Source organism: Myotis brandtii, unplaced genomic scaffold (genome assembly GCF_000412655.1).
Source record: "Myotis brandtii unplaced genomic scaffold, ASM41265v1 scaffold707, whole genome shotgun sequence".
Lineage (NCBI taxonomy): Eukaryota > Metazoa > Chordata > Mammalia > Chiroptera > Vespertilionidae > Myotis > Myotis brandtii.
In genome coordinates, this window is record NW_005370773.1 from 423,637 (window position 1) to 434,988 (window position 11,352).

The following is an 11,352-nucleotide window of genomic DNA, read 5'->3' on the forward strand; positions in this document are numbered from 1 at the left end:
AAAAAAAAAAAAGATCAAGTATATTAACCCTTTTCGGTCCAACCTCAAGGCTGACTTGACAGACCAGGCGCTAGGAGCAGGTCCAACGTCGAGCAATAAGAACATTAAAAAGTTAAACATTCAATCCCGTCAATTAATTTGGACCATACTGTTTGAATTCCAAAAATAACATTGGACCGCAAAGGATTAATAATAAAATGGCAATAAATACATGTCTATCAATAATTACTTTAAATACAAATGAATTAAAAGACATACATTAACTGAATGATTAACAAAACAAGACCCTTACATATGCTGTCTAAAACAGACTCACTTCAGATCGAAAGACACGCACAAACTGAAAGTAAAGGGATGGAAAAAGATATTTCATAAAAATGGTAATAAATAAACAAAAAAGTTTATGCCAGACAAAATAGACTTTAAAACAAAGGCTATAACAAGAGACAAATAAGGACCCAGCAACTCCACTTCTGGGTATTTATCCGAAGAGACCCAAAGGACTAAATTGAAAAGACATATGCATCACTATGTTCATAAAGTACAACTTATAATAGCCAAAATATGGAAGTAACCTAAGTGTCCATCAGTAAATGAATGGACAAAGAAGAGGTGGTACATATGGATTGTAATTCAGCCATAAAAAAGACTGAAATCTTGTCATTTGCAACAATATGAATGGACCTAGACGTTATTGTGCTAAGTGAAATAAGTCAGACAGAGAAAGACAAATGCCAGATAATTTCACTTAAATGTGGAATTTAAAAAACAAAATAAATAAACAAGCAGAACAGGAAAAGGTTCATAAATACAGAGAACAGTTTAATTGTTGTCACATGAGAGAGGGGTTGGGAGTGATGGGTGAAAAAGAAGAAGAGATTTAGAAGTACAAATTGGTAGTTACAGAACAGTCATGGGGATATAAAGTACAGCATAGGGAACATAGTCAATAATCTACACTAATAAAAGAGAAAGATGCAAATTGACCATACCTTAGCAACACCCACCAGCCAATCAGGAGTGGGTATGCAAATTAACCCAAAAAAGATGGTGGGTTAATTTGTATACGCAGGTGCCAAGCGGCTGGGGGCGGAGCGTTCCACACCGCCCCCAGCCGCTCCGGGCCTCTGGGCAGCGTGGGAAGGCAGAAAGGCAGCTCTGGGCCACAGCAAAGGCGGAAAGGGGGCTCCGGCCACAGCTAAGGCAGTGCCGGCAGCCAGGGGAAGGAAGGCCCATTCTTGCACAAATCTTCATGCATTGGGCCTCTAGTATTGTAGTAAGTACATATGTTGTCAGATGGGTACCAGATTCATCGAGGTGATCATTTCATAAGTTATATAATGTCTACTCAGGGTGTCATACACCTGAAACTAATATAATATTATACATCAACTATAACTTCAAAAATAAAAATTTTTATAAAAAAGAAAAGACACTTATCAAAAAAAGTAAAAAGATAACCTACAGAATGGAGGAAATTTTTGCAATCATATATCTGATAAGGGTCTAGTACCCAGCATACATAAGGAACCCTTACAACTCAACAACGAAAAGATAAACAACCCAATTTAAAAACAGAGAAAGGACTTGAAAAGACATTTCTCTGAAGAGAATATATAACTGGCCAACAACCACATGAAAAGATGATCAGCTCATATATCATTAGGAAAATGCAAATAAAAACCACAATGAGGGGGCGGGCTGGAGCGAGGCTGCAGGGGCTGGAGGGCCACATTCTGGCTGCTGGCACGTCGGGGCAGCAGCTGCAGCCAGACCCCAAGCTGGGCCATCCCCGCTACTCACTGGGTGGTCCTCAGCAACGGCATGTAACTCCCCACCAACCCTCAGCACTACAGTACCATCCCCGGCGGCACGCTCCTCAGCACCACCCCGGGAGGTACCAGGATCATCTATGACCGCAAGTTCCTGATGGAGTGTCGGAATTCACCTGTGGCCAAGACACCCCCACGGGACCTGCCCACTATTCCGGGGGTCACTAGCCCTGTAAGTGACGAACCCCCCCGGAAGGAAGCCAGCCAGAACCATCTGCAAAACAGCTCTGAAGCCAGCAGGCGGTGAAGAGTCACAGTTTGAGATGGACATTTAAAGGACCAGCCATCAGATTGAGCAATGCATCTGGGCCTCTCTGGCCCTTCTCTGGAGAAGAGTCACACCGGCAGTTATCATCCTGGGCAGGCAATGGGTGTGGGGTCAACCACCCTAGTCCGCTGCTCCCACAGTCAGGGCACCTGCTCCCCCTTCCTCTTGGTGAACAGCAGCAGATACCTCTTTATGCCTCCATTCATGCAGGAGCTGGCATGCCAAGGGGAGTGACTCTCCAGAGCACACACCCTGCCGTCTGGGCCAGAAAGTGGACTTGGAGGAGCCCTTCTGAATGACCATGCCACTCTCTTCTGCTGAGGGCACACCACCCCTTCCTTAGGTTGGTGTGCTTGGGGAAGTTCCCCTCCCCTACTTCCCCAACAGAGGAAATAAAAGCCACCTTTGCCCTTGGGCAAAACAAAACAAAACAAAAAAACACAATGAGATACCACTTCACACTCACTAGGATGGCCACAATAAAAAACAGAAAATGAAAAATGTTGGCAAGAATGGAGAGAAATTTTAACCCTCATATATTTGTTGTTAGAAATAAAAACAATGTAGCTGCTATGGAAAACAGTTTGATAGTTCCTCAGAAAATTAAAGAGAATCACTGCCAGAAGCCAATTCCAGCATGACAGCAGGGCTGAATCTGGGAATGGCTGATGGCATTTCCCCAAACCTGAAAAGGGATGATTGTTTGCTGCCAGATAGCTCAGGACATATTAATCTACATGTTATTGCCTCCTACTGGCCAAACACCTGAACAGCCATAGGCTAATTCCCCCATTCTGACAATGTTTCTGTATAGGAAACCCTGATCCTTTGATGTGTATATCTCTGCCTCGCCTCAGGACAATTTGTGTTAATAAAAAGCATGGGGTCCTGAGACAGGGGATCTTAGTTTCCTTTAAACTAGGCTCCTCTGACCCCCAAATGCCTTTCAAAATTATCTTTTGTCTCTGGACTCCTATTTAATCTATGCACAGCCTTCTCCAGATTTCCTCAACCCTTCTTAATGCTGGAACAAGAACCCCGGCAAATTACCATGTGACCTAGCATTTCCACTCCTAGTTATATAACCCAAAAGAAATGAAAACAGGTTATTCAAAAAAATATTTATACATGAATGTTCACAGCAGCACTACTTAATAATGGCCAAAAGATAGAAACAACCCAAATGTCTATTGACAGATAAATAGGCAAACAAAATGTGGCCTATACATATAATGGAATAATATTCAGCCATAAAAAGGAATGAAGGACTGAAGGACTGATACACATTGCAACATGGATGAGCCTTGAAACATAATGCTAAGGGAAAGAAGTCTGTCATAAAAGGTGACATGCTATATGCTTCCATTCATGTCTAGATAAGGGAAATGTATAGAGACAGAAAGTACTTGCTTTAGGGTGGGAGGGGAGACGGGGGAAAGGGGTTCTTGGGGAAACAAAGGGGAAGCTATTGAGACAGAAGATGGGGAAATAAATTATCAGCAAACAACAGGGAAAGTTTAAAGCATGCGACATGTTTGTGTCAGATTTCTTAAAAGCAAGTATCAAGAGAAGGTTTCTACATTAAAGGTATTAGAATTTAGAAATTGAGCATCAGATTTGGTAAGCATAATACAAAAAAAAATTTACAGTAATACATAAATAAATAACTTGACTGCTGTAATAAGATGCCAAAGTGGCCACTTAAGGGAGAAAGTAGTCTCAGAAATGTTAGGAATTAAGGTAATATCCTTGCCTAAAGCAGTAAGAACTGTCCTCTTCTAGGAAAACATGTTACCATAAAATTTGTACCATTACTAGAGGCCCAGTGCACGAAATTCGTGCACGGGTAGGGTCCCTAGGCCTGGCCAGCGATCAGGACCAATTGGGGCCTTCTGGCTGCCGGCTGGGGCCTTCCTTCATTCTGCGCTGGCCCCTGGTCATCAGCGCACATCATAGCAAGCGATTAAACTCCCGGTCTCCCGGCTGAAGTCCCAAGGGGATAATTTGCATATTAGCCTTTTATACATAGATTAGTGGCCCAATGCACAAAGATTCATGCAATAGGCCTTCCTTCCCCTGGCTGCTGGCACTGGTTTTCCTCCGGCACCCAGGACCCAGGCCTTTGGTCCGGCCACAGCAGCAAGGCTTGGCTTCTCTGCTCCGGCTGCTCCCAGCCCCTCCTTTTTTTTCCCCCCAGCTCCTCCAGCGGAGCCCAGGGCGGGCTGGAAGCTTGGCTTCCTCCGTCGCTGGGTGTAACTCAAGCCTCCTGCTCACTCCAGCTCCGTGGCCACTGCCATCTTCAGTCGTCTTCAGTCTTCGCTCCGCGCCTGCATGTGCAAATTAACTGCCAACTTTGTTGGGCTAATTTCATAGTCGCTCTGATTGGTGGGTATAGCAGAGTGTCGAAGTGACAGAGTGATGGTTAATTTGCATGTTTCTCTTTTATTAGTGTAGATTTAAAAAAATGTGTTATGTGTATTTTACCATAATTTTTAAAATGATACTATCATGTAACAGACATCTGAAAAGGCAGACAGCGGTTGACCCACACAGCTATTACGTGACATTATGGAAACATATGCTCATTTACCTCTCTGACTGAGAATTCCTTCAGGCCTGAATATTTCTGGAGTCTCAAAGGCAAAAATGCAGTCGCTTTCATGGACTGTTTCCAGGTCATCTGTGTCACAAAAGGAACGGTGGAACCCATCATAGTACATTTCTGTTAACACAATCTAAAAACGGGGAAAAAGCAAACAACGGAATAAGCAGGAAGTCAATATGAATGGATCTCCTAATTCTCCATGAACTTCCCCAGACCATCAGGACCTAACCGGGAGGCCTCTGACACATCACAGGGCCCAGATTATTTGCCTTTAATAAGAGAATCTTGGAAGCACAGGATCCCCTGTCACTGAAGAACAATGTATTCTGCTCTCAGAATGTGATGGCACTAAATCCAGAGTTCCTCTGAGTTCTGGTGGAGAAGAGACCCGGGAGATGAGTTACCCGTTTCACAGGGGAAGAAACTAGAGAAGGCAATGACCTGCCTGAGGTTAATAAATATTCAATCTCTGACAATGACAGAGTCCACATCTGGCTCCAAGACTGACTCCTACATCATTAAATTTTCTTCTTTCCAGGTTAAAAAATGTCAAATAACCATCAATATTTGTATTAGGAAAAAATTTAAATCAACTCCAATGTCCAACAAAAGGAACTAGTTAAATATATTATAGCCCAGTGGTCAGCAAACCGCGGCTCGCGAGCCACATGCGGCTCTTTGGCCCCTTGAGTGTGGCTCTTCCACAAAATTCCACCGCGTGGGCGCGCACGTACAGTGCGATTGAAACTTCGTGGCCCATGCACAGAAGTCGGTTTCGGCCTGGGCGAGTCTATTTTGAAGAAGTGGCGTTAGAAGTGGGGGGAGTCGGTCGGTCGAATGACGGGAGACGCGGCGCAGGTGGGCCGCGGGATACGCAGCGTGGGGGAAGTGCGTGCGATTCATGCACGAGTTGAGTGAGCCAGTCAATCGGCGGTCTCATTGTGCAGTGGTTAGTGCTAGTCGCGTCCACAAATCGCGCACGGGTGACAAAAGTACCTACTCGAAGCATAAAGTTACCTGTATTTTTCCAACCAGCTGCAAATCCTACAGGTATTTTTGTCATCAATTTAAGAATTGTAATTCTTTTGTGTTGGTGGGTTTATAATTATAAAATGAAACATTTTTTTAGGTGCCCTGTTTGAGATGGCTACAAAGAAGCAGCAAAGAAAAACGGAAGATGAAAACCGTGAATTTAAAGTTGAATTTAAAGTTGAATGTACCTACCTATATAGTTTAAGTTTAAAAAATTTGGCTCTCAAAAGAAATTTCAATCGTTGTACTGTTGATATTTGGCTCTGTTGAATAATGAGTTTGCCGACCACTGTTATAGCCCTACTGGAATTAGAAGGCTATTACAAAGAATGAGCTATAAATAACTGCATTAACATGAAAAAAACCTCCTAAGTAAATAAGAAGTAAGGTAAAGAACAATGAGTTCATTTTTATAAAACAATAAATGTAGTATATGCACAGGAAAAAACAGGAATGAATTTATAGCATAATGTTAAAGTTAGTAACCCCTAGTTCTCAGATACTTTATATGAGATACTTCCTAAGTTTTGTTTCTGAAATGGTTGAGTATTGCACAGTAACACAGAAAAACAAAAGATGGGTAAAACAATGGCGACATTCAGGGACTTTGTTACGTGCTCAGCAGCACTGTCTAGTGGAAAAGCACTGGATGGGGCATGAGGAGGTTCCAGTCCCGGCCTGCCACCAACCAGCCCTGTGACCTTGAACAAGTCACATGGTTTTTCTGAGCCTCCTTCCAATGAAGGGTTTGGACTGGACCCCTTCGGTTTCCTTTATTAACACAAACATAATGAGTCTATGAGGTGAAGGGGGCTGGTGGCTGAGTCCACAAACAGTCCAAGGAAAATACTCCTGACCTATGTTCTGTCTATGATTTTAATGACATTGTTTTTCTGCAGGCGAACATGTAATCATAAGTCACTTTCTCCAGTAAGAACAATGAGGTCAAAACAAACTTGTAATTCTATCACTCATTCAAACCACATGCAAAAAGAACCAGACAGGACTGGGAGCTGTAAAGAGACAACAGATTTTCCTGGACACACACCTACGCCTCCCTCCTCTCTGCCTTTCCCCTTATCCTAAAGGAAAAAAGTGAATCAATGTGCTCTTAAGTGTAAGGAAAAATGTGAACACTTTATGAACGTGCCAGTACCGGTCCACGAAAATGTGTGGTATTTGCTTCTTAGGGCAGACTACTATTTGTTTTACTGTGATGACTTCCGAAATGAGGCTGTCTGCAGCCCAAGTATGTAACAGCTTTCCTATTCGAGTATGGCAGCTTCCAGAAGTGATCTAGGGAGCAGCTACTCAGTCACTGACTCATCTTTCCTTAGTAAACCCCAATAGGGAATGTTTTTCCAAATAAAATCATAACAGTGAACTGAATAAAGAATGTGTGCAAAAATATGTCACGCCACAAACAGGCCAAACATATTTTGGACCAATTAAAATACAAAAAATTTACCCAAAAATGAAAGGGATGCACAACTTCCTTTTTCTTATCTAAACAAGGTAAGAGATTGGTCCAGCTCTAACCAGAGAACAAACAGAACTGAGCATCTATGTGCAGGAACTAGCCAGATGCCCATTCTAATCACATGATGGCAAGAGGTTATCAAGAGCCACTGCTCAGGTTCTCTAAGCCTCTTTGGCTTTCAAATACCACAGGGATGTTCTTCCCACATAAGCCTCCATCCGGATGATTCAAGAGGGTTAAGTAATTATACATAAAGTCACAGCTTTTCCTTTTAAAAATGTATACACAATTAAAAAAACATGAAAAGGTTTTATGTACATGTTTCTCCTCTGGGTCTTAATTTCCCTTTTCCTCACCACAGAAACAACTGGTTTGACACTTCTATCTAACCATACTTGGCGGAGAACTGTTAAAAAATTCCCGGACAGAAAGCCACCTTTCCGGGGCTCCTTGTGCAGTCAGTGTGAGCAGGCGGACTACCTGGTCAGTGGGGATCTTTGTTTCCAGAGACACTGCTTCCCGAAGTCTGGCGACAGTCCCCGACAGAGGCACAGCCACGCCAATCCGCATGCAGTGAGAACACTTTCCTTGGTACACTACGGTGACATAGAGAGGCCTGTACAGATCAAAGTCAGATCTTCTTATTAGTTGCTTATTTCAACTAAAATAAAGAAGCAAGACAAACCTGATTGGAAATCAATGTAAAACTGAAGCTAACCCACACCTTTATTTAGAAGTCAATAGAAAAACTCATTTGGACCTAAGTAAAACTCTCAAACAATAATTAAGAGGTCTCTGGAAAAGGTAAGCTTCAAAAAACAACAGTATAACATATCAATACTTGGTTCTGTGCTTTGTATTTCCCTTAAAACGGTGTAACTCCTGGAAATTTTGAGAAACAGTTCAAATAAAGCAATTAACTAAAAGTGCAATGTGAGGGCTCTAGAGAATCTGGAAGGCACTCAACAACCTTTCCCTTTCCCCACGCTGTGGATGGATGACCAAGTGAACAGACAGACCTGTCCCATGCACCCTGCAAACTCAGAAAGGCATTCATAAATTTCTGTAAGGTTTTAACAATGCTTGTATGTAACGTATCATTAATCCCATTACCTGTCTAAATAAGTAAGAAGACCTACTAGGAGCCTACAAAGGGAAAGGAACACAGAGGAATGTGCCACCTTAATTTTATTAAATCTGTTCTTACCTTGTGTAGGGTAGAGGGATTGGCAAAGAAATGCAGAGGAAAGGGTCAAAAGTGTTGCTCTGCTTCTGACAATGAGGACATGTCAGGGAGGATCTTCAAAAAACAAAATGTAAAATACCCACATTAAGATCACCTACAACCACATAAACAGGCAACATAAAGGAAATTTAATTTGCTCATACCTGTATTGGGCTTGAAAAAGTTCTTGTACAAAAGTGCTACAGACAGGAAAAGATGGTCCCTCAGGCATCATATCAGACTCTGATGGTGGCTTAAAAGAATAAAGTACAATTTCACAGACTGAAAGTACCAATTATTGACTGAAGATGACTCTGAAAGTGTCATAAATGTCCCTGACTTCTTATACAAGCTATGCATCAGGTCCAGATGTTCCAGTGAAAGGTATCTGCTAAAGGAACCAGAACACAGCAGCCGGGCCGTGGGTCACAAGAACTCATCTCTTCACAGGCTCTCCCACACATCTCCGTCTCTCCACCCCATCCAGGCGGTTCCTCCCTAGGACACTCCAATCTCCCTCTAACCTCTTCCAGGAAATTAATCCCAACCACTAAGTTCTCTAGCACATACTAGCTGCTGATTTTGGTGCTTAATCACTCTCCTTCATATTTCACTAACCTTTCCATGTCTCTCCACTAACAGTTAGTCACTGAGTACCTGCTATTACGTGTAGAGAGCACTGTAGAGGGCTTTAGGGTACAAAAGTAAGACACAGAGCCTGACTTTGACTTCATCTCAATCTGGTGGGGGAGAGAGTCAGCTACAAGCATAGAGTCCTATGACAGAACAGTGTTCAGGCACGAAAGGACCTTGAATTAAAATAATTTAACAGCTTACCAAACCAAGAAATTTAAATTTTGAGGTACTGAGCAGAATTATCAAAAACTTTAAAAGCTGCAAGAGGAAGGCAACTCTTTATCTTAATTACTTCCATTATAAAAATCATAGCGTTACCTATCATAGTAAGGCTACATGCATGAAAATTGAGGATAAATCACTCTTTCTCAGTATGAATATTCTGGCAGTTCAGTTCCTACACTTGAGTCCAATCCTAACAACAGACATCCACACGTTTCCTGTTTGACTGTGTCCATTCCAGTGACCTACAGGACTAGAAGGCAGGTGTTTGCTTTAATAACAGTTTAGTGAGAAGGAACCACCTAATTTTAGTCTAAAGTTAGTCATAGAGGCAAATGTGTCCCTTCTCATTAGACTGTAAGCTCCTGGGACAGTGCCTCTGGCATCTCACACTCCCAACACAGTAGTCAATGTGGAGAAATCCTCTAAGTATCCATGGATTTTATACTCACCTAGCGCTTACTCAATGTCACTACAGTAAGTAAGTGCAAACTGCAACGGCTCCTGGGAGGTTTGGGAGAATGGACCCTGGGCTTCCACTCCCTGACTGCTGGGCGGGGCACCCTCACCTTCACAGGAGGCTGGCCACTCTGCTTCACAGCATGATTGAGGTCTTCATGAACTCGGTCCAAAAGCCACAACAGAAACTCCTGGGCATCATGCTGGGAGTTCCCCCGGTACTGCAGTGCATTCTTTGACACAATACTCTAGAAAGGTACATAAACCAGCACGAAGAGTGTGAGTCCTGGCTCTATGATAAACTGCTCATAATCCCAAAGACCCTTGGATGCAAGCTCTCAAGGGTTGTAGAGGACTTCCCAGAAAGACCAATGTAAAAACAGGTGCTAAAAACAACTAAAAACAACAGAAAGACAGGTACTCAATGTAAAACCCACCCCAGGAACATGCATCAAAGACTTCAATGTGCCTACCCAGGAATCCCACTTTTAGGAATATAGCTAAAGGAAACCATCAAAATAGCCACGACATCTAAGAGGATATTCATTCATCAGACCTTTTAATAGCAAAAAACAGGTGATAACTTTGAACATCTTAAAAACAAGAAGTTTTACAATTATCATATTGTTACTTTGTACACCTGAAACCACCAAAATGTTATGTCAATTACACTTTAGTAAAAAAAAAGAGAATTGGTTACCTAAGTAACCGAAGTATAAAATAAACAAGTCTACATCACATAAACATTGAGTAAATACATGGGAGGGAGAGACGGATCTTAGAATTCCAAATAATTTATGTCACTAATGCCCCTCCAGGAGTTGGACCTTGAGAATGGGTTATGATAGTGACTTGCTTTCAAAGACTTGAATATGGGAGAGGATAGCCAGGGAAAGGCTGCAGCTGAACTGAATGAAGTAAGATCATGGGCTCTGGAGCATGTAGCCTCGGTTCAAATCTCTGTCCCGCCTCTTATTATGTGTGAGGTCTGGGCTAACTCCCCTCCAAAGTGAAAAGGACAATAATGATTTAGTGTGATGGTTCAGTGAGAACACATGCAAAACATTTCACATGTAAATAGTAATTAAGCACTCAAATTTTAACAATGAATATTGGACTTGTAAAGTAGGGAGACAACTACACAAAGCAAGAGCAGTTCGGAGACAAATGAAATGATGAGGCATGAGATAATGAGGGTCTAAGCCAGCGGTTCTCAACCTGTGGGTCGTGACCCCTTTGGGGGTCGAACGATCCTTTTACAGGGGTCGCCTAAGGCCGTCGGAAAACACATATATAATTACATATTGTTTTTGTGATTAATCACTATGCTTTAATTACGTTCAATTTGTAACAATGAAATTGGAGGGTCACCACAACATGAAAAACTGTATTAAAGGGTCACGGCATTAGGAAGGTTGAGAACCACTGGTAAGCTAAAGCAGTGAGGGCAGAAATGTGAGGCCAAGTCTGAGAGATTTCAAAATTGAAGCAGTAGAATCAATAGAATTTGTGAGCTAATGGATGTGGAAAGTGAGGAAGGAGGCATTAGTGTCACCCAGGTGTCTTATCTGGATGATGCTCAACTGGTGGTAC

The 11,352-nt window shown here is 42.4% G+C and overlaps 1 protein-coding gene and 1 pseudogene across 2 annotated transcripts in view; one reads left to right on the forward strand and one right to left on the reverse strand.

Moving 5' to 3' along the window:
* The window catches only part of LOC102260963, a 9,927-nt pseudogene extending 7,786 nt beyond the window's left edge, over nt 1-2,141 (forward strand).
* Nucleotides 1-10,009, reverse strand: part of USP31 (ubiquitin specific peptidase 31) — a 46,902-nt gene extending 36,893 nt beyond the window's left edge. For both annotated transcript variants that reach the window (XM_014530016.1, XM_005882321.2), the window contains exons 1-5: nt 9,870-10,009; nt 8,607-8,695; nt 8,425-8,517; nt 7,698-7,833; nt 4,691-4,835 (exon numbers count right to left, since the gene is read on the reverse strand). In XM_014530016.1, coding sequence (XP_014385502.1) covers nt 4,691-4,835; nt 7,698-7,833; nt 8,425-8,517; nt 8,607-8,677 — 445 coding nt within the window. In that variant the 5' untranslated portion in view covers nt 8,678-8,695; nt 9,870-10,009. The remainder of the gene's footprint in view (nt 1-4,690; nt 4,836-7,697; nt 7,834-8,424; nt 8,518-8,606; nt 8,696-9,869) is intronic.
* Between the last annotated feature and the right edge of the window lie 1,343 nt (nt 10,010-11,352).